This window comes from Polyodon spathula, chromosome 9, assembly GCF_017654505.1.
Source record: "Polyodon spathula isolate WHYD16114869_AA chromosome 9, ASM1765450v1, whole genome shotgun sequence".
Lineage (NCBI taxonomy): Eukaryota > Metazoa > Chordata > Actinopteri > Acipenseriformes > Polyodontidae > Polyodon > Polyodon spathula.
The window spans coordinates 36,309,789-36,334,463 of record NC_054542.1 but is presented as its reverse complement, the minus strand read 5'-3'; the positions used below and the strand labels follow the sequence as shown (position 1 = coordinate 36,334,463).

Genomic DNA, 24,675 nt, shown 5'->3' with positions numbered 1-24,675 from the left:
ATCTGCTGAATGTTTGCTAGTCATCTGATGGGCTGTTAAGATCCGTATACTTGAGTCTTGATACATGTACTACATGCTAAATGTCTGTAATAGTGTCACAGAAATGTGTACCAAAAACCACAGAGGAAGGGGGAAATGGTATGTGAATTCACAAGGATGAAAATTCAACCATGTATTTAATACAGTGTACCTACAACAGGGCTGCAGAATGTAACAAATGCACACTTTTCATTTTGTATCTCATGCTGTGCTCTGTTTGGGGTGTATTTACATAAACTAGTTCTGGGACGAACACAGGATTTTCATTTTTGGATATTCGCTCTTAATTTAAATATTTGTTCGGATATTATATATAAAGTAAGGCATGTGGTCTTCTGTAACCCTTACACTTATTTGAAGAAACCTGTTTGATGTTGGGGACCTTGTTACTGGCAGATTTGTATAAATGTGAACGTCGAATAACTAGTTGCAGCATTTCAGTTCCGGTCTGAATTACAAGTCTTTTGAACATGCATACATAAATAAAATGTTTAATTGGGCTTTTGGGGCCATTTGATCAACAATAGACATGGAAGCTCATTAATGTGTGTCAATTTGAGTAAAAACACATTGCACAACAGATTAATTCAAAGCTTCTTTGATATCTTGACCTTGTAATTTTAAAATGATGTATACAGTATATTCTGTGTTGGTATACAGTACAATAACCTGTGTATTATGGGCATGATTCCCAAGCTGAAGGATGACTTAAGCCTTGGTTATAAACTGTAATAGAAGATGACTTATACTCCAAGTATTTCTGTCTGACCTTTTAAAGCAGCTGACTCCAAATTAGTATTTTGTAGACCTTAAGGTATGGGTACTACACATCGGAAATAAAATATTTGATTTGCCGCTAAACATTGCCTTTGATTTCGGGAGGGCTGAATTGTGACTCCAAGATGCAGATTTAGAAAGATTCTTTTCTTTCTTCATTAAGCATACTTTAAATAACAAACACATATATAGCTTTATCAGAATTGAAACTGTATGTGTAAAGGAGAACAGACCACTGTGCAGTAGGGCAGGAGAGCCTCTTGGCAATAGTAGTAACAGCACTGGCGCACATTCGGAGGATTTGGCAGGAAGCAGTACAGGCATTTGTCCTGCACACTGGACTGATAACATCTGCAGCTACAGTGCTGATAACGAGTGTGGAGTGCAGCCAGCCTGAATTGTGTAAAGCATCTGGAAGGTCCGTTTTACTTTAAGATGTGACATCCAAGTTGACTGCGGCTTTGTTTATACTGTAGTTCATAGTGAAAATAGTGTGACCAAAAAACGTTAGAGCTATTGGTAACATGAGAAAGTAGATTACCGTGCCCTCTGTATATTAGTGACCCACTGTGTGCACAGGCAACAGATAAACCTTCATATACAGTACCTTGAGATTCTGGTTCTCCCAATATCGTGTCCAAGCCTGTCCCAATTTAATCACATTTGAATATGTACTCAGTGTGAGACAGACAGACAGGGTGCAAGTTGTGTGTTTTACTATAAGAAAAAGTTACAACATTTTATGTATTGCTCTATTGCTTTATTTGTTTATGGTGGCTAGCGATAACTATACAGTTTGTGGCGCAGCTACAATCCTATGCTATTAAGTCATGTCACAATTTCATGTCAAATACTGCCAAAATATGCAATTTGAGAAACATTTCATTTCTGTTATTTTTTAACTGCTTTAAAAAGAACATGAAGATGAAACAGGTGTGGTGAAATTAGGGTTTCACTCAAATTAAGTTAAAATAAGAAAAAGGCTCAATTGTTTAAGGGAAAAAAAATAGTAATTCTCTCATTTAAATACTGTAATAAATACTGTATTCAATGCCTCATCAATACAACTAGTACAGTATCAAGTTATCACATATTGGCCTAGTATGTGTATTTACTAAATCTTCTGTTGTGTTATTATCCTGCAGTGAACCTTACAACCACTGGATCATATTATAAACAGTACTGTAGAATGTGTCAGTATGCCTTACAATACTGGTAAACCACACTGCTGAGTGTATGCGAAAGGTGTTGATTTCAAGTTGAACAACTAACTTTTTAGTTGTTTTCCTTCCACCCCAGAAACATGTCATGCCATTTTTACTTCAGTTCTAACAAATGATGTCATCCTTTTGTGCTGTGAACTGTTCTTAAGAAACATGAATAATTAAATGCCAATGTCCATGAGCAGGGATACATTTCCCTTCCAGTTGAGAAATTGTGACTGGCGATGCAAAACCAAACAAACAGTACTTGGAATAAAGTGTAGGTGATATGTAATATTTTTCAGATGGTGAAAAGATGGCGTTGTGTTGAACACACTGCCATGAAATATGTAGTTCCCCATGAAAATTCCCATTTCTGAAAAGTGTAAATATAAATATTTTATCATCACTTAAAATTAATACAGCATGTTTAGTTTGCTTTCCTTCAAAGAAAAAAAAAACAGCTGCATGAAAGATTGGAAATATTTCTGCTAAAGATCGCTCTGTTTAGTAAAAGGGGACATTTCACGTCTCAGTTTTTACTTTGTTTGATAATTCACTGATGGTGAAAATTAGAATGACTTTAAAAGGTAGACATAAACTAAATATTCTACAATTTAGTATTTACTATTTCAGGTAAGCCATTTAAATATTTAGGAACAGTTGTTTTATAATACCTCTACAGAAACGATCTATTTAAAATGTGACACCGCGGTTTCTTTGTTTTTTTTTTTTTCTGCTTTTAACAAATCTGTTTAATTGTGAAATCTTAATACCTATTTGTATACTGTGAAATAAGCTTTTTTTTTTTTTTTTTTCTTTTTTATTTATTTTTTTGGAAATTCAGACAAGCCGAGTAACAGTTTCTTGTTACTTTCTGTTGTAGGAGACAAGGATGGCAGCAAAGTAACCACAGTGGTGGCAACCCCTGGTCAGGGCCCAGACCGGCCGCAGGAGGTCACCTACTCCGACACCAAGGTGATTGGGAATGGCTCCTTCGGGGTGGTGTACCAGGCCAAGCTGTGCGACTCCGGAGAGCTGGTTGCCATCAAGAAGGTGCTACAGGACAAGCGCTTCAAGGTAGAGACCTCCTCCAACAGCTGTGCTTCTGTTTATTTTTGTGTTAGGTTTGTGTGTTGTTTGTCCTTGTGACAGCATGGATTCACATACGGGTATGAGAAGTTCTAGAACAAACCTGGATACAATTGTTATTTGCCCATTAGGGAAGGGACGGTATAAAATTTGCAAGGGATGATAACCGTAAAAAATAAATAAATACTGTGGTAACCTTAATGGTATATTGTGTGTGTGTGTATATATATATATATATATATATATATATATATATATATATATATATATATATATATATATATATATATATATATATATATATATATATATGTATATATATATATATATTATATATATATATATATATATATATATAGTGTGTGTGTGTGTGTATAATATTTGTGTTTTTAGATTATTTGTTAGAATTGGGAATATCGTGATTCTAAATACTTTTACAAAATGGGATCTGCAGAGTGAATGCAGTACTCTTTTTAAAGTTGCCAATTAAAGTAGAGGGATATTAATTGTAAACGGGATGTGACATCTTCTTTCCACTGGCTGGCTCTGAGACACTTCACCTGCTTAGATGCAAAATCTCAGTTTTGACTTCAGTTTTAGCGATGGTTGGATTAAAAGAATAATTATATATGCTAGTCATTTGAGGTACAAGAAGGGCCCGGAAATCCTGGGTTTGAATCTGTTGCAAAATATCCAGTTACCCATTTTTAGGTAGTTCATCCATAACTGAAACACTGAATAGTAGAATATATAATATCACTAAAAGAAACGTGAGGACATTTAGAGAGACCTCTAGTCAAAACCTTTGTCATGGAATTTTACTTTGAGCATAACTAGTTTATTTACATAAATAAATGAATAGGTAAAAACAAAAGTAATAAAGGTGTTTATTGTTTTGTGCAGCAAGTTGCAGTATGGCCCTTTTGATACCACAAAGTGTTTGCCAGTGCTTTCAATGAAACTGATGTTCAGGATTCTGATGAAGGCATAATCCAAAAGCAGTGTTTAGACTACACCCAATCTTGGACCACTTTTTCAGAGATAGGTTTAGAGAAGATTGGTCTAGGAACTCGGCTCTTGACATAAGTATGAATTTTATCTCGCCAGATTTTTATTACATTTTGTTTCCACTGTAAAAAAACAAAAACCAAAGAAACCTATAAAAACTGCACAAACTAGTACACTAAACGCAAAAATCTTTCATGACTGCCACTGAGGAATATGCAGACATTTTTTAAATTGTAATGTAAAAGAGACTTGATACCAGACATTGCAGAACTAACCCATGATTAAAAGAAGGAAAAAAAGTGCCATGAACTCATAATACAAAGGTATGTTCAGATTAGGGGAAACCATGAAATGAGAGGATGCAAACTATAATCTTAACATGAATGCCTTCTGTAGGAAATCTACTGTGTAGGTATACGCTGGATGGGCAATTTTACTCTGTGGAAAGACCATTAAAGGACCGATCTTTTGGAAGCCATTTGATCTAAAACCGGCTCTAGACCTGTTCCCCAACAGCTCTAGCTCTGAGGAATGGTCTGGAACTGTATTTTCAGCCTGGTCTGAGCACAGCTAAAATGTTTTAGTTTCTTATGAACTAGTTTTTTCTTTAATTTACTGTTCACATTTTTACATTGGAGATGATATGCAGTTCGGTATGGTAATTCTGGAATCCACTTCTAATTGCCTTGCTGTAGCCGTTGTAGCTTTAAGCACATCAGGTGGCTTGAGCTAGAAGGTACGCTGAGGACTGTTGTAACAATTATTATTTTTTTTTTTTTTTTGGAATCTGCAATTATTTTTTTTCCTCCCCAATTTGGTAAGCCCAGTTTATTGTTTTTATTTAAACCTGGCTCACTGCTGCCACCCCAGCGCAGACTTGGGAGGGACGAAGACAGACAAACGTGTGCCATCAGCGGTCCGATTCTTTTCACTCTGCAGGCCCGCCATGCAGCTACTTCCATAGCTACAGTGTCGGACAACCATGCAGCTCTGAGCAACTTGCAGGCAGGCCCGCAGGAGCCCGTCCAGTCTACAGGGGTCGCTGGTGCGGAGTGAGCCAAGGACACCCTGGCTGACCTAAGCCTACTCCAGAACTGTATTTAATAGTAGGATTGTTTCTGTTTGTGGTTTGAAAGTAGAGAGATTTAACTGCCTGAACTTGGGCTAACTGGCCCACTGTAAGATATTATTGTTAATGTGCTGTTCGTCACAGTGATTCCTGAAAGACTAAGTCATGGGAACCTTTTTATCTGATCTTTCATCAAATTCTGGAGCTATAAGAATTTAAGTCAAGCATTCAGACAATTGATGATCCATGTCAGCAAACCTATTTGTTTAAAGATTATTTTGTAATATATATATATATATATATATATATATATATATATATATATATATATTATATATATATATATATATATATATATATATATATATATATGTGTGTGTGTTTTCCCAGTTTCACGTTTTATCCTGGTTATTATAATGCCAGTAAACACTAAACTTCAATTGTGCAGTGCTGTACATAGGATTACTCTCACATGACATTGCTGGGCTGTTACTAAACTGATTATCATTTTTTTTTTATATTTTAATGTAATGCCAGCAATAAGCTAAATAGGTCTTCAAAACACCTTCATTTATAGACTGAACTACAGTGTCAGTGGAAGACTAAGTATGATTCTCACAACAGTGCTGGGCATTTGTTTTCTGAATTGTTGTAATAGAATTACGTATTTCTATTTTAACAATCAATATTATATTTATGTTCAAATGCTATGTGTAATTGTCAGTAAATTGATAAAAAGTGGGAAAATGCAAATGGTCATTTTTGAAAAACGGAATGGAAAATCAGTAGCCCAACTTTAACATTTCATGAATATCAAACTTTCTATAATTGGAGTCTGTACGTTTATTATATCCCTCCAAATATATTTACTGTAAATCTGTAATTCCATTCTTTAGCACAGTTAAGGATACTTGATTTTATTTGCAGAGTTGATTTTTTAGGGTTGATGACTTTTGGGCGTTGTCCTCCATTCGTTCAATTATTTTTTCAGTGCTTCTTTGAGAGGTCCGCCTGCTACTTGGTGTCCAACATGGCAGGACACTCTGCCTATAATTATTTAATCAATTATCAACTTTTTTTCTTCAGTGGCAATACAAGTTGATGTAGTTACTTTAAGTAATTTAAACAATATTTAGGTCTTCCATGTTTATTGGGGTATCTTAGCTTGGTGTTACTTGGCAAGCTGATGTTTCACTACTCTGCTTTCCCTTTCTCTGTCTGACTATCTCTCTAGAACAAAATACTGCTTTCTATTGACCTTGAACCTACGCCTACACACATCTTTGTCTCTTTGCTCGTTAGCAGTGCGGACCTCGAATCTTGAATTCTAAGGAGCTACCCTAGCTAACCGGCTGGCCTCAAGTTCTTATCTCATTGCGTTGTTTGCTCCTTAAATCACTGTGTTAGAATTTAGAGGTCCTTGTGCAAATAAAACAATGTTTAACCCTTGAGTCACACTTCTGGTGCTACAGTGGGTTTCCTGCATTATGATGGTGAATAATCCCATAGACTAGCTGCTGGAATCATTTGCAGGTTGAAAATGACACAAGGATTCACTTCAAACCAATTACCAATTTGACCACAGAGTAAGAAAAAGAAAATAGAGCTAAATCAGGTTAGCTCAGGTAAAGTGTGCGATCCTTCTCTGCTGTTTTGTTACCAGGCAACCTAATTTTTGAGTACATCTCCTACAGTAGTTGCTAAGGTTGCAATAGTCAGCTGGGTACAGAACTGAACAGCACTTAGTCGTGTAGTTTAGATTATCTTCACCACCCAGACTCCATAAAAGCATGGAAGCTCCACCCCTCGTCTCTATGCTCAAATGGCCTTCTGGAGCCGAGCAGTCAGTGGACACCCCTGGTCAGGTGGAGTGGTATGAGATTGGCAGCTGGCTTTTGCATTCTGAGTAGCCGCAAACTCGAGATCTCTGAATGGAAGGGGCATGCCAAAAATCCTGTGTGCGTCGTGTCTGCTGGGTTTTGCCAAGTCTGTCTTGTCTCTGAGGACGATGAAGAAGAAAGAGTTTGGGAGACAGCGAGACAAACTTTAAAACTAAATCTTGGTCAGACTCCAATACTTGGTAGTAATAGGCACTGTAACATTTGTTACCTTTATTATGAAAAGTTATTTTATTGAGGTAAAGGTTTTTAAATAGTTGGTACGTTATGCACAAACATAAGTGCATTGTTTTAACTTAAGTATATTTAAAAATCTTGAGGCTTGGTAGGTGCGGTTCTCATGTACCTTTTTATATTAAGAAACTTTTTTTTTTTTTTTAAATATACAGTGCCTATAGGAAGTATTCACACACACCCCCCTTGGATGTTTTCAGTTTGTGTTACCTTTGATTTACACAACCTACTCAACACTTTCTGTGTGTGAAAAAAATGGGGGGGGGGTAAATAAATCAATTAAATGAAAACCTGAAAACTAAAACCCCTTTGCTATGACACTGCTAAGTAAGCTTAGGTGCAACCAGTTGCCTTCAGAATTCACACAGTAAGTTAAATGGAGTCCATCTTTGCAATAAAAGTGCAACTTAGAAGTGAGTAGTTTTTCAAGATTTACGATTATACTTTAAATACAGTATAATCCTAAATCTCGAAAAACTACTCGCTTCTAAATCTTTTGTAGTCATTTTTGTATTACTTTAGTATAAATACATGTTAATTTGGATTCATATGTTGTTTTTTTCTGACTTTATGTGAACGAAAAGACACACATTTGCCCGTTTTCCCATTGGAAACAGTGATATTTTGAAATATCACTGTCCTGGTCACAAAAGCAAAGTTTGTTGGGGAATAATAGCCATTTTCTATACTTTTGAGGCATAAGCAATTAGGAAATAACACTTACTACCCAGGAAAAAAAAAAAAAAAAAAAATTGTTACACGGTGCTATCAAAGCCAGATTTGTTTATCTTTTTAGTCTGGATTGTCTTTGAACTAAACAAATCTGAAGACTGGAGGAGACCTTGGGTTGTGTTTTTTTTTTTTTTTTTTTTACATAATTAGGATTCCTGGTTTTATTTATTTTTAAACTAGTCTAGTTTTTAGATTTTTAACTGATTGGTGCTTTATTAAAGGTAGCGCCAATTTTAACACCTAGAAGCCATTTGCAATGCTGTCAGTCACCTTAATCTTGACCTAATTTGACATTGCTGTCAAGTGAACTTGTACTATATATATTGCATTATTTTCAAGGTAGTTATTGTAAGGTATAAGAATCAAGAATCCAAGTGGAACATTGCATGTGTAAGGAGAGAATTCTTCCGAGATAATGGTCAAGGTTTTTCAACTAGTTTTCTCTGTATGAAATATGAAATGCATACATTCTCTTTTAAAGAGAGATTCCCATACATTCCATAGGACTTGTCCTTCACTGTAATAATGTTTTCTTGTAAGTACTTGATTTTTATTTGGTTTACATAGGATAGCCAGAGGGGAGAGGGTTGGATTGATCACGCCGATCTTAGTTATGGGCAGTATTGAAACATATTAGGGTAGTATTTCAACAGTCTGTTGCTGCAGCAACTACTATACTCCTTTTATTTTTAAGCTGCAGGATTCTTTTAAATGGGCCTCCCTAAGAATGTTTTTAGTAATCACATCAGTAGAGGTATAAAGTAGTTACATTTTAAGAAGCCAATGCCTCAGTTGTCCGTGTCAAATATTTTTAGCCTGTGTAAAATGTTTATCTCCTTTTCAAGTTAAGGATATACCTGCTTTTAGCTCAGTTAAAGCTAATTCTTTGAAAATACAATCCTCATGTCAGCTCGACTTCTGTTTCTTGGAGTTGTAGTTTTGTTTTTAAAGACTAACTAATATGCATTCTCCTCTTTCAGAACCGGGAGCTTCAGATCATGAGGAAGCTGGATCATTGTAACATTGTCCGGTTGCGATATTTCTTTTACTCCAGCGGGGAGAAGGTAAGCTTCTGTTGGATTTATTATTCTTTTCTTTTGATTTTCTCTCTCTCTCTCATGATGACCTTCAACCTGTACAACTTTGACAGATCTGTAAGAAATATATTTTTTATAAAATATATTATGTTGATGGTGTATTTGAGAGACAGGACTGCAAGGTGCTGCTTAGAAGTTCTGTTCTGGCAATGGCAGCACCTTAAGTGCTGTAATATCCATTGCACTGACAGAGCTTAGATTAAAGTATAATTCAAATAAATACTCAGCCTGAAATTCCCTTTTTTTTTTTTTTTTATTTAAATTTTTAATTTTCACCGCTCGCAAGCCCCCCGCCGACTCGGGGATCGGAGGCTGGAGCGCGCGTCCTCCGAAATGCGCTCCTGCCAATCCGTCATTTTTCGCACGGCGGATCCACAGCGAGGCCACCAGACCTATAGCGCCAGAGGACAACACAGATCTGGCGGCTCCACTGCAGAACCACAGGCACCCTATCGCCATGGGTCGCTGATGCGCGGTGAGCCGTGGATTCCCCTGCCGACATAGGCCCTCCCTACCCGGGCAGTGCTCGGCCAATTGTGTGCCATCCCCTAGTCACTCCCGGTCATGGTCGGCTGTGACGTAGCCTGGACTCGAACCCCAGACTATAGGGCACATCCCGCACTCCACATGGAGCGCTTTTACTGGATGCGCTACTCGGGAGCCCAGAAACATTTCCATTAACAAAAGTTTAAGGATTATCCCAATCAATGTAGTATGCTGTGATACACAACATCAAAGTGAACATGCCTATCATGTCTGCAATGACCTATATTGTGGTAGAATCATGATTGTACAGTTGTTTGTTGTGCTGGGGACAAATACCCAAATATTCGAATGAGCCCAGCCTTTTTTAAAAAAAAAAAAAAAAAAAAAAAAAAAAAAAAAACCTTGGTTGATAGCCCTTATTCTGCTATTAATTCATTTCTTCAAAATTGTACAGCATTTAAAAATGCGGTGGCAAGGCAGGGTGCATGCATAAATATTTATGAACAAACAAGTTAGTATAACACGTTGGAATTAGCTTTCATTTTCAAAACAGCACTGTTGTGGTTGTAACCTTATAATTTATAAGGTCATACAATGCAGGATTCAACAATATCGGGGCACGTTACTTTTTTTTTTTTTTTTTTTTTTTTTTACTAGCGCTGATAGTATACTTTTACTGTTATGTGAAATGTAATAAATGAAAAAAAATATATATTTTTTTACGTTAATTTTACCACGCCATTAAAGTGTTTTAAAGTTTAAATTTCAGTTTTTGTTTGCTTGTTCCGCAACAAAAAGGAACAAGTAAACCTGGTGTTACTAGTTTATAAAAACATCTATAGCCACTGTTTTACTGTAAAGAAATGGCAATGGCAAGGAATGAAAAAATAAATAAAACGCAGTGTCAACTTTTATGAGAAATTTGTTTTGGGAATAAACAATACGTTTTAACTTTGAACTATTTTGTAATTAATTCACTGGGGTAAAGTGATGTATTCCTTACTCCTGGGATATTTTTCTATTTTATATTGCTGCTATGCTGTCTGCCTGCGTTCAGAGCAATATGATGGCTTTTATTACTTTTTGGAAACTAACGAATATTTAAATTGAGCAAATATCTGAACATGAAAATCCTGTGTTCGTCCCAGCAGTAGTTGTTTAGCAGTAAATATTCTGGTAAAAACTAGGGCTGCTCCAATTTAACAGATTAATTGGACCGATTTAATGAAATGGTTGATCGCATAATTTATTTTTTATTTTTTTACTATTTAATCGGGCAGATGTTTGTTTTATTTATTTGTTTATTTTTTTGAACTCCATTTCCCAACATCCCCTTCTGAGAGTGCGCGCGAGAAGGCTTCCTGCGACCGTTCGTATCTGGTTTGTTGTTGTTTCTGCACAAACACTTACATTTTCTGCAACGTCCAGAACGATCTCAAATGGCTGCTGTCGGTATGGGAAAATACATGTGCATTTACTACAGTCTTTATTCATTTTACAACTGTTGGTGAAAAGGGAGTTTTTATGTTAAGTTGGATGTACAAAATTAATTTCAACAGATTCATTTATTTTTCCATGATTCTTTCCTTTGGCCTGGCATGGTTTCTGGCGAGTGAATGCTTTACTAGTGTCACAAGCTGTGACTAACGTTTTGTTTTATTTGTGTTAGTACTGTTAATATTATACAGATTTGTTCTAGTTTTATATTGTGGAACATGGGTCGGAGAGTTGTTTTAACCGATGTTTACATGTTTAATGTCCTGAAGTTTTTTACCCTTTTTTAAAAAAAAAAATTAAAAGATTGTATTTATTTAGTGCTTTTGGGTTTTCGGTATAATAATTAAGAGAATTCTCGGTTCTTGTGCATTATATTTTGCTATTAAAGTCTGTCATTGATTAACATTGTTCTATAAACATGTTACATTAATTAAAATAAAAAAAGCTTTTTAAAATGGCCAAATTCCCATTGGTCTCTTATTTATTTGTGTATGTATTACTATACAGGACAGCCACTACGACCTTGTTACCTTTATTAAAAAATGTAAAGTGATGTATCTACCAATTTAATCAACTAATGACCATAAATTAGCTGATCAAAAAATCGAGTGACAGTCAGAGTGAAAACTGGTATACCCATGCATGATGCACAAACATAGTTTTCCACCTGTTAATGGGCTGGACGAGAGTTGTTTTTCCTTGTTGTATATTTGTAACTTCTACTGTGTTTGCATTATATACTTATATGAACAATTACATTGCACCATAACGCTAAGTATAAGAAACAGTTATGTGATATTAAGTTTTCTGAGTTGCAGATAATTTCTTTCAGATACTAGGCTATTAGTTACTGTAAACCAATTGAAGTATTGCAGCCAATCATTGTAAATCAAGTTCTACTTTTATCAAATAGTGCAGTCAGTCTTTGTCCAATTTTCATGATAAGTTTTGTATGGATGCAGCAACCTGGTGAAAGTGAGGTTTGGATTGCCATGACTCTTAAGACCTAAATTAAGACGATCTGTCCATTGAAGATAAATTATTATTATTATTATTATTATTATTATTATTATTATTATTATTATTATTATTATTATTATTATTATTAAACCATTGTTACCGCATCTGAATGTCCCAGCTTAGAGAGGAAAAAGGGGCTTCTTCATTCGGCCCTAGGCAATTCTCCTGGATTCTGTGTGAATTAGCAGAGCCTGGAGCTTTGCCAGCAGCTACCACATGGATGAGGCTTAAATTCAAAGCTGCCATTGCCTTTGAGCTGGTGTTCTTACCAAAATGGTATAACTAGTAAACTAAAATTAGCTGGAGGGAACAGTGAATTTATATTTTAAAAACAGCAATGAATATTCACGTGTTCATATGAGTCGTAGGTTGTGTACAGTATAAATACCCATGTGTATTTTCAACCTATTTTTAATGTTTGTGTGCTGCATAGTCAGCAAACTGATCTCTAAATACTGCACAGGCTAAACTTCAATAGTGTTTTTCTTTTCTCCACTAATGTAGTTCTTTTGTGCAGAGCTGTTCAATGTCTACTGTATCTCGAGGCTGTTGTGTCACATGTACCAAAGGCGTGACCCTCGTTGCGATTTCCAATCAGTGCGTCTCAGAATACAAACATGAGGCATGGGAGTTGTTTCTGCTTTAGGAAGCTGGTTATTTATCTCTTGGTGCTTCATCTTTTGACATTCATCTGTCTGCTTTCATGGGTTCAGCTCCCAGCAGTTGATTTTTGATCTCGCTTTTTCCACGTGTTGCTATTCATTGATAGAAAGTGTGTTTTCAATAGTCAAGTGGTACTTTTCCCATCCACAGGTTTCAGTCCTGTACAGTAAATGGTGGTTAAATGAGCATTGTGATTAATTGATATCTGAGGTTAATTGCATTGATTTAATTGTTTGGTTCTAGTTTTGGTGGTCTTAGCTTTGCCACTGGGGGGTTGCTATCAGGTTACCTACAGCAACTGTTCCTGCTGCTCTGACAACGTTGATTGTTTCGCATAAAACATGTTCCTGAATGCTAGCACGGACATTTGAAGCATGGCAGAGGTCAGCTGATGGTCTACATTTGCAGTGTATGAGATGTTGAATATCTCTTACACAATCAGCACTACTGCTCCACATAAGTTCAGGCATGAGCTATAGAAATGGCAAGATATGTTGGTACATGTTAATGTGCTGTTGAATTTAAATGAAAATAGTTTGCTTTTTTTTTTTTTTTTACGTTACATAATGAATCTTTTGAACTACATTGCTTATACAGGGATTGAAATGAATTTCCTTTTAAATGGCAATGTTGTTCAAGGTGTTTCTGTCCTGAGCTTTCCTCTGTATGTACAAGTTACTGTAGCTCTCACTGAAACCAGGGAATGGTTAGCTTTATGCGTAGCTTGCTGAAATTCGTCTGTAAACCCAAATATCAACAGGAAGTAGTAGACCTAGAATTCTGTTTGCCTGGAACTGGGTCTAGCTAATCTAGGCAATTAAATGATTTAATTATTATTTCTTTACTGAACAACAGAGTGGGTTAATGTATTTTATCTTGAGTCATTGATGATTCATCCCCTTGCAGTGGCTAATTTTAGAGCAAAGTGAAAGTATTTGCAGGAATTCATTCTGTTCTGAAGTCCTAATTCAAGTATTTTAAGTACCAATCACAGGGGTCGAAATTAAAGCCGGCCATGCAGCAATTGCCGTGGGTGCCCTTATCAATTTCTGCAATGTCCCTCAAAATTGTCTCTTCACAGCCATTATGGCTGCAGTGCCCTTCAGTTACAGCAACTAGGGACGCCTGAATTGGAATGTGCTTGGGTCCAAACAGTAACATCATTTGTGTGGTTGTCACACCAGTTCCATAAGTAACACTATTGTGTCAATATTATGTGCTATGACATTGGTCTGTGAAGGAACAACAAGCCTGCATATCGCATGTTTTAAACTGAAGTGCGAGAGGGTCGATAACAATCTGATCGAACATGTGTCGAATGTGCTGTATTAACACCAGCAGAATACTGTAACTCCAGGTTCATGCAGCAGTTGTAACAGTGACCAAACATGTTTGAGTACTGGTGTGTAAAAATATTAGGTTAAAATGATAACTTACATTCAAGAAATTTTTGAAGAACAAAAAATAAAAATACACTTTGTGTATTGTACACATGCCAATGCCCTGAAAACTTAAAATAAAGAAAATAATTCTAATGAAGGGCTTAAATGCAGCGAAAGTTAAATAAACAAAACAAACAAAAAAGAAAACAGAACTGAAAAGGTTACTGTATCAAGTGGAAAGTTATTTGTGAACCCCAATAATCAAACCAAGCCACTCCAGTCGTAAGGTGCCTAAATAAAGTTTTGAGTTAACACAAACAGATTTGTTGTTTTGCTGCATCAGCTTTAGCAGCCATATCCATCCCAGATATGAGACATTATCCCTTTGAAAAACAGTAGTAAATATAGTGTGTGTTTTGTACTAAAACAGGGTCAGTTTATTTCTCAAACTGACCATTTTAAGAACAGTGACAGCAGAACTCATGTTAATACTTGGGACTGTAATTATGAAGTGAACTCCTGAGGAACAAAAATATTTAGGGAATTAAATGGTTACAGTAAACTGAAAAAAGAAATTCACCCAACTTCGCTTCAGATTGTGGTAATGAAATGGTTTGGAAATATATAAAATATGATATTGTGGTTACTGTGGTGTGTTTAATATCGTAAAAAATAACAGCTAACTCACTGAAAAAGTAAACTTGTTTTTTACTGAAACAGTAAATGATTACATGTACAGTAAAAGACCATGAGCTGTTACATGCTGCAGCATGCTATTCCCCCACTTTACAACTGGACACAATTCGAGGTGTCGTCACCATATCCATAGACAACACTTGCAAAATATCTCAAATATAATATGCCAAGTTCATTAGTCGTAGATAACCTACAGTGTTTAACAGAATGAGGCAATAAACAAGTGACTACTAACCGAAGTTACTGGTTTGGTTTGATACTGTTACAGAAATTTAATTAAAAATGTAAAGGCCATTTTGGCCTTGTTCTTCTTTTGTTGCTAATTTATGAACCCTGCGATCACATTCCCTTCATTTACCTCAAAGTACCCTGTCATTGTAAAGTAATGTCTGGTATACAGTTACGGACACAAGCCTCCTTTAAGCATCCCTCTGAGGGGAGCTTGAAAATCAATGCTACAGACCACTTGCTTTATAGTCGATGCGCTGATTTTTTTCTATGAAGTTCCCAGTAAAATTCCGTTACAGATGGAATCCAGTAGAACATAGCAATTACACTGCCACATTTTTTCACATCCATTTTGCATTTACAAACCACAAACTTACAAAAATAAAAATAAATAAAAAAAAATCTAGTTTTACATGCAAATGTTGGAGTCCACAATGTTCTCACCTAATCCACCAAGCAAGTCTCAAAGCTTTTCAAAACCTGACTTGTAATTTTAGATGCTCCTTGCACATTCTTTGGACATGTTTGCTTCAGCTTTATTTTTTATTTTTTTATATATGTTTAAGGTTCATATATTTGCTCCATAAGTTAGGATGAATTGCTCTGTAGTCATCCTACATGGTTTCCTATTTGGTTGTAGGGTTGTTTTCTCCTCACTATTGATACCAGTTATCAGCAAAGTGCTGGACATGCCTTTCCTATAGTTATTGTAACATACCAATCTGCAATATGACTTTGCCAGATCTTCCACATTATCAGAGTCTGACAGTTTATGCAACATATGTTTTTACATTTGACCTACAGTTGATCTACATCTACTTGCTTGTGATAGTGAAACTCATTGTGAAATATATTTTGCAAATCATGTTTAGTGTAAGTTTCCTCATGGTACTTTCAGATTGTCAAGTGTTGTACAGCTATTGACCTAGGGCTGCTGATTTTCCATTCTGGAGAATAGCAAATTCTGTTTTCCAATTTGTGCTTTTTTTTTTTTTTTTTTTTTTTTTTTTTTTTTTTTTGTTTTTGTTTTTTTTTTATAATTTAAAGCCAAGATTTTCAATCACTCTTGTTGCTGAAATAGTAAGTAAAGCACCTGAAGACATTTACATGTCAATGTTTATAAACATCACTTGGCTCATTGCTGGTATTAAAACAATACTTAGTATAATATTACAACAGTTCAGAAAACAAATGTCCACCACTGTTGTGAGAATCATATTTATGGTCTTCCACTAACAATGTAGTTCACGCTACAAATAAAGGTGTTTTGAAAAGACCTTTTAAGCTTATTGCTGGCATTATAATAACATAAAAAAATATAAAACTGTTAAGAGCCCAGCAATGTAAGAGTAATCCTATGTACAGTACTCCACAAATGACATTTAGCATTTTACTGGCATTACAATAACCAGGATCAAGTATGAAACACTTTGATAAAAAAAACAGGTGTGTTGACTGACTCATTCGTACATTCACTGCTGTGTAGAGCCCCTTTTAATGTAAATGCATAATGAATCCTCCAAATTGTTTCTTTGCTAATTCTGCCTTGTTTGCAAAATTTAACAAGAGGTTCGTCTCAAGACGGAATGTCTTTATGAAACAGTGTGTAGTGTGGTGACCACATCTTTAAAACAGTAACTTTTTTTTTTTTGTTGCTCATGTTCTCTACGGGTTTGACTGGCAATATGGGCTTTTAATGGTATCGACTCGTACACGATTAATCAAATGACTGCAAAATGTGCAGAATACTATCCCACCGTCCTCATATAGGTAATCAGAAAATGTTTTAGCTGTCTTTTTTTCTTTTTTAGTTGGTGCAGTCGCCATGTTGAGTTTCAGACATGTGAGTGAAGTCACACGATGAATTAACTCAACTTGGCTGGGTGTAGTGCATAAAAACGCAGAAAACTGGAGTTGTGAGGAGAACACTGCAAAATTCCATTCCCAGAATGCCTAATTCCATTGTTAATGACCAATTCCGCGATCTCTGAAAATCAGCAGCCCTGTTGACCTGCATGTCAGATGCAGCCACTGCATTTCCTACTGATGTATTAGATCAGAGCAAGGTTCTCTGTTCTGTGTGAACTGTCAGACTGAGTTGTGCTCCCCACCCCCTGTTGTAGAGCACAATAAAAAGAGAGATTTCAGATTATTTTCTAGTCCTCTTGGTGGTTTGTATGTTCTGAATCTGCAGTCATGTATTGCACCTTTTTTTTTTTTTTTTTTTTTTTTTTTTTAAATAAAGTTTCATAAGTTTGGTGCATTAAATGCAATTAAATTATCTATTGATATTTGTTATTTTCACTTGCTGCATTTGAGACCCCACGTGCCCAGGGTAGCAATGTACCCCAGTCTCTCGGTCATGTTCGTTTTATGTCTTGCAAATATTCCTTTAGCATAACCGGTTTTAAAAAAAAAAAAAAAAAAAAAAAGCTTCATCTGCATTTTAGTTTCTTCCAATTTAAAACATGAACATAATACAACTCTAGACGCATCAGAGAAAAAAAAATAGAAAAAGCATTGCAAAGAGCAGAATAAATGTTAGATGTACAGGCTTAGCAGAATTACTTCTATTAAAGCTTTTATCTTCACTGTCAGTGAAGCATCTTTTTTTTTATTTATATTTAAACGTCAGACAACTATTTAATTATGATGCTACCTAATAAAAGCCACAGTAATACAATGGTTTATCTTACGTAGCTGAACTAAATGGATAACAGTTAATTTAGTGTGAACTTATTTTGAGAGTGATTTGGATCTGGAGGAAGCTATCGATGACATAGAACACAAGTTTCAATATCTTCATATATTAGCAGGATAGCTTACTACTTCTCAAAGGGTTTTTTGTTTCAACAGGTTATGTACAGTTTTCAGGTAAGGGAATACATCTCTCTTTGTACAGACTCCTAGATTTGTAATCATGTTGAACGTTATTGGAAGCTTACTTGTGCAATGTCACTAAATCCAATAACAATGTCATAAATCCAATAACATTCTTTTCCAGTGGATTTGCATGCGGTGCTCCAGGGTACTGTATTCAGTGTCATTTGTTATATAGTGGTTTTCAAATCCATGTACACATTTACAGTGACAAAGCAATCTTGTGTTTCATTGCACTGGTTTATCACATATCTAGATACTGAAAATGTGAAAACCAATGCAAGGTGCTTCAGTTTAAAAGATTACCTTTTTAAAAATTATTTTAACCCAATTTTGTTACTACCACAGAGTTTCTGTACAGCCTTAGAACCTTTTAAAGATGTTCTGCAGCACAACCCCATTCCTCTAGGACTTTATACACTTGGATATGTTCCCGGTTTACCTTCCTGATCACCCTCTGCCACTCTGCTTTGCCTTTTTGCATTTAAGTAAAAGAAAGCTATGGAGTTATACTGTCTGCAGATCCTTCCCCTATCAGTTTTTGTCCTTCAGTTATTAAAAAAAAAAAAAAAAAAAAAAAAGATAGATACCAGATGCCTATTCTTATCCCCTGCAGTGGATGAAATCCCAGATGACTGGGATAAATTGGAGGTGGTCATATGGCACACTTTCTATGTATTTGTAATACCTCTTCTCCAGTTATTATGGAACTTGGTATTAGCACTATTTAGAATATGATTTTGAGAGTATGTTGGATTCTGAGGATAAATGGAGAACCATTGATCAGACTTAAACATTGCATTGCCATATCTTACACTCTACTATTCTGTAACTACTGTTTATATATGTCCTGATCATACCAATAGCTCTAATTTAGAATGCACAGCTAGGGTGGGGGTTATATGCTACTAACGTAGTGTTTTTCATATATTTCTGTCGGAAGACCAAGGTCAAATGTTGTAGCTGAGGTAAGATTTGAACCCATGATCACTCTGTTCTTTGCTTTTTCTACCTTTTGACTAATTGTGACTTGTATATTTCAACAAACATTTCTAGACTTAAATCTACAGCGCTATGCCATGTAAGACTCCTTGATAAACAAGCTACAGTAAGTTACAATAGACCCATCTTTTAAAGCAGCAATCTTAGTTTACATGGAGCGATTTCATGTGCCTGGAACATGTTGTTAACTACTTGAACAGATTGTGACACTGCACAGCTGTGAATTGAGTGTGCTTTGTGAATGTTTATTCCATAAATAACCCATTGCTTAACAGTACAGTATTTTCCATGAATATGAATCAAAGCATGGACATGCTGTTTGCTCAGTGGTGTCACACTGGCCTGTTTACCAACAAGACATTCATTAGTCGTGTAAAGATGTATTTACTTTTTTTTTTTCTTTTGAGTAAACATTACGAATTAAGATATTATATAAAATACTTTTGATTCAACAGTAGGATGTTGTTTTTAATCTATTAAGCTGTCTGAGACGATGCAAGATTGGTTGAAAGCGTACCTGGTTTTGTTCATAAACAACATTTAAAATGTATTTATATTTTCTGGACCAATACTGAGGTGAAATTAAGTATACTCAATGGGTGGATTCCTTTTTGGTCCCAAATACAATATAGGTCTGCATAATTCTGTAGATGTGTCGTTACATTTATAGCAATTTTAAGATCAAACTTTGTATGGCTATTCCTTATGCTACGATATCCCATTTAAGTAAAAATAGGCTTGCTAACTGTTGGCGCTTTTTTTTTTTTTTTTTTTTTTAACAGTTAGCAGAAGTGTTCTGGTGAAGTTATTATAGTCTTTGGCTGTACCCTATACAGCAGTGGTGGCCAATACCCAAGTATTGAGCTGTTTTGGTGGATCTCAATGGGCTCCACGATCCACCAGCAATAATGTGAACAAAAGTAAAACCGTTTTAATCAATTGGGATTATTTGTCTTTAAGCCAGTGGTGGCCAATATGTTAAGGTAGCAATGGTGGTGGTGGTGGGGGGATAAAATAAAAATCAGTATGCAAACATATCAACATTTTTAACTTTAAGAAAGGATGTCAAATACTTAGTTTTTTTTTTTTTTCCAAGAAAAAAAGTCCAGTCATTTTTGTCCAATACAAATATTGTAAACCCCATAAAAGTAACAATGAACATTTGAATTTATTAAAATTTAAACAAACATCGTAGTCAAGTAGACAAATGTGTCCCGTTATTGTTTTCTGCAAAAACAAAACACGGTGGCACAAAGAACAGTTGCCTAAAGTTTTGTGTGAACTTTTGCAAGCTTTAGCTTTGACCATTTTTTCCAACTCAGGCTCAAAAGATGTTTCAGCACAACAAAGCTGAGCCTTGAGAATCTGATCAGAAAGCTTATCATGCTTTTTCAACTTCAGGTCAGTCAGTGCTGAAAAGCCTCATGTGGAACCAAAAATAACAGCAAATTCCAGCTCCAACCTTTCCTTAATGTTACGCTTTGGCACCAGCTTCATCTTCTTTGAAACAGCTGGGATATTTTCATGCAAATTGGTACTACTAGAAGGCACAGAAGGCTCTCCACTATCTTTTATAACTCGCACCACAAAGCGATCCATTGAAACCACCAAACACAAACTCGCAACTGTACTCTACAAACCATCGAGTTGAGGAAGCTTGTTGCTCGGGTTGCTGAGGTATGGAAGCCAGAGTACAGTTATTAGCGCCATCTACTGTTTGGAATTAGTGTTCTTTGTATGTGTTCACTGTCAGGAATTATGTATTTTAAATATGCAATCAACCCTGTTAAAACTATGCATATATTATGTGTTGATGCTTGTTCAGATTTACCCAAGATCCACCAAAAATCTTGAGATTCGTATTTGCCATCACTGCTATACAGTATGAGTATGTGGATGCAGACACTTGCACTGCACATCAATACCTGCTGTTGTTGAGCCTACTCTGGCAACCCCAAGATAGCCAAGGATTACTCCACCACTCTTTACCTCAGCACACTGGAATGATCAGCATGGCAACTGGCTGCCAATTAGGACTGCTTTATCCTGTGCGGAGAGGGGAAAAAACGCTGTTGGCAAATTCTGACCTCTGGAATGGAAGTTGCATAATTCTTCCTCTCAATGTGAAGTCTCTTTTAGTAAAACCAGACTTTGAAAGCTACGTGGTTCCAAGTCGTAACTACTGTTCTCTGTTCACTTAACTTTGAAATGCATTTGCTATTAAAAGTGGGGGAAGGTGTAGGTGAAGGACATGTAACCATGACTTGTTAAACATTAGCCTTAAAGAAACATATACAATATTTCCTTTTTAAAGCACAGTCGTGTGCTGGCATTATTGACAAACTAAATGGAACTGTCTCTGATCAAGTCCACAAGATGGATCACCTGGTCTGGCCCGTTGAACTGTCAAGAGTACAGCTGACGCACTGAATATATCCTGCTTATTGTGAGTGCTGGGGCTTTGAACTCAAGGACCCAGCAACACAGTAGGGGTTCTGCTCCAATTGTGGTAGAACGTGTGAGACCTGTCAGTTCATTGATGTGATGATTAGTTTGTGTTTTATGTGGGCCAAAAGCTCCCCTTTTGACAGACTTGGAAATGTTTTGAACATCAGTCAGGAGAGCTACATGTATTGCTGAATGAAATCTCTAACTTTGGTAGAGGAGCCAAGGTATTTTGGAACTTGTAATTTAGAAAAATATCACAGACTTTACATTCTTCTCAGTTGAGTTTTACTCAAGGCTCTTTTGAGGGGAAAGAAATAAACAGGAAGAGCTGTTGTGCAGGGTGGAATTTTGTTTTGTTTGAATTAATGGAATAGGAAAGGCTCGTCGACGGTTAGTTACGAAAGAAACATGGGTGCAAAATTGCAGCTGTTAATTTTCAACTTGATTCTGTTAATTGCAACTAACTTCAACATGCGTTTTTATCTCTTTTTAGAAGGATGAAGTCTATCTGAACCTGGTGCTGGACTACGTTCCTGAGACAGTATATAGAGTCGCCAGACACTACAGCCGGGCAAAACAGACCCTACCCATGATCTATGTGAAGGTAACAGCAGAGAGCTCTTCTTTTAAGAAGTGTGATTGTACTAAAATTGCACTGTGTGCAGCTACATTATTCTTCTTTCTCTAAAATTAATTATTTATTAAAGCCACCTGTGCAGCTGCAGTACTGCATATATTGTTGGCTGTCGTACACAGTACCTGGTTTAAATAGTAGACAGAACAATGCACTTTTTATATGTCAAAGAAACAAACCGCTCAGAGCAGTGACCTGAATATCATTTCAAATATTGAGCTGATTGATTGTGATACAGGAATTATTGAGGGCTATTGTCAGGTGATGATGACTTAATTTCTCCAGTGAATGTCCTATTCCCACACACAGTGGAATCTGTCATAACTGGAGCACTGGTAATGGAAGTATTGGTGTGTCACTATTCAATTCTGAAAACCATTATGGCTATTCCTCATGAAGAAACTACTGTATATGTAATGTCTTGCTTGCTAGAAGCACAGCTTTTTGTCTTCATTTCTTGGCAATGGCTGTGCGTTTTAATGCTATCTATTAGTCTGTTCTCTGGGTCCTTAATCGCTGTGAACTGAAGTGATTTTCCAATCAAATGGATGGGTAAGATGAAGGGCTTTGCCAAACAAAATCTGCATGTTTAATACTCCAGTTAATTATTAGTTGATGTCAGATATTTGTAACCATTAAATGATATATGTATTTTGTTATTTAGATGCAAGTAGTAGATTGATGCCAATTATAGAAAGAAGATAAGAACATAAGAACATAAGAAAGTTTACAAACGAGAGGAGGCCATTCGGCCCATCTTGCTCGTTTGGTTGTTAGTAGCTTATTGATCCCAAAATCTCATCAAGCAGCTTCTTGAAGGATCCCAGGGTGTCAGCTTCAACAACATTCAACAATGTTCGAAACAATTTAAGATCAATTTCTATGTTTTTACTGTAGTGTGTACTCATTGACTTTCTAGCATGCTTGTGATGCTAATGTACCACTCTGCAGTTAACTTGCATACACCTATGAATCAGGATCTCATGGGTCTCAGTATTTTACTACTGTGAAAATTTAAAAGCTTGTACATAGATTACAGTATTACATAACAGGGTATATATTGTAATTAAAATTTAAGTAAGACTCTTCTAGCTTGTTTTTTCAGATTAAGTGGCATGCAATATCAGATTAGCAGCATGTTATTGCTTTGGAACACAGGAGTCTAAAAAAGGCTTGTTTGTTTGCTGAAGTGTTCTGGACAAGACTACAGAAAAGTAAATAGAATGTGTTGGTACTGTCCAGCCTGGTTCAGCTCTTCACTCATGACAAGCAGCATCAGTCACGTGCACCTATATAATTAACACATTGGTGTCTCTGCCCCTCCTTTGTTTCCCAGTTGACAATGCATGCCACCTTGCACTATACTTACAGTATCATTTAAAAAAAAGAATTAAACTTGGTGACCATGGAGTGACTATCCAGTCGCATATCAAATGGGATGCATTATTTCACTGTACAACACTTGTAGAAATGTGCGTCAAGGTGGGGATGTGAACAAGCCTGCGTTGTTTATTTCCTGCAGCATTTTAATGAGCAAGGAAGATCATAAAGCTTGTAGGCAGCGCCCCTTTCCTTTTTGTTTATTTGAGTAACACAACCTGTAGCAGCACAGCCTTTGTTTTTGGGGGAGGGGCGGGGCAGCTGTGGCGCATAATATGGATAGAAATTGCAGGACTGATGTTTGCATGGTACACTGCTTAAGGATTACATTAAATATTTTAGTTTTAAATGAGCCTGTTTTGCATCTATTAACTGGCTTGGCTGATAGCACTTTTGTTAAGACGTATAACTTTTGAAATTGAAAGCTGAATTATTGCTACTGTTTGATGGTGAAAGTAGCCCAGTTTGACCCAAAATGAAATAAATAATTGCATGTATGTTTTTTTTTTTTGTGTGTGTTTTTGTTTTTGCACAAATGCTCAGCATTTTTTTAATGACCTCATTCGCTTCTCATTTCAGTTATATATGTATCAGCTATTCCGGAGTTTAGCATATATCCATTCCTTTGGAATCTGCCATCGGGACATCAAACCACAGAACCTGCTGCTTGACCCTGAAACTGCAGTGCTCAAGCTTTGTGACTTCGGAAGGTAAGGGAACCAGGAGCAGTGCAGCACCACTGTTTTTATTTATTTATTTATTTATTTTCATTACGTACCTGAATGCTTGTATGTTTTATTAAAAAAAGGTTCAGTTTGCTTAGCAGTCCATTTATTCAGCCCGTCAGGTGCGTCAAGTCCAATGTATTTTCACATGCGCTGTTTATTTTACACATGCTGTTAAGTTTTTTTTCTTCTTTCCACAGTAAAACAGGTTTAAAAGGCACTGCATATCAACAGGACACTCCAGTACTGCATCTCCAGCCAGGCCCCACACCCATGTTCGCTTTATTTATCACATACCTCTTCATAGTCGTACATACTGATAAATCATCTCCTGATCACTCATTTTAGCACCAAACTCCTCAATAATGTGATCCAAGTCATTATTTTGTTACTATAACATCTCAAAAAGCTCTGCAAATGTCTGATGTTCCTTGAGTGCTGGATGGGGAAACAGCTATCTTCTTTTATGTCTGTGTTCTCTGTGGT

At 36.1% G+C, this 24,675-nt stretch overlaps 1 protein-coding gene across 7 annotated transcripts in view; it reads left to right on the top strand.

Annotated features, from left to right (window-relative positions):
• The window catches only part of gsk3ba (glycogen synthase kinase 3 beta, genome duplicate a), a 47,162-nt gene that overhangs the window by 7,914 nt on the left and 14,573 nt on the right, over window positions 1–24,675 (top strand). For 4 of the 7 annotated variants that reach the window (XM_041259354.1, XM_041259352.1, XM_041259355.1 and 1 more), the window contains exons 2-5: window positions 2,902–3,098; window positions 9,032–9,115; window positions 21,944–22,054; window positions 24,044–24,174. In XM_041259354.1, the coding sequence (XP_041115288.1) occupies window positions 2,902–3,098; window positions 9,032–9,115; window positions 21,944–22,054; window positions 24,044–24,174 (523 nt within the window). The remainder of the gene's footprint in view (window positions 1–2,901; window positions 3,099–9,031; window positions 9,116–21,943; window positions 22,055–24,043; window positions 24,175–24,675) is intronic. The other 3 variants (XM_041259353.1, XM_041259357.1, XM_041259359.1) reach the window with 1 other exon arrangement.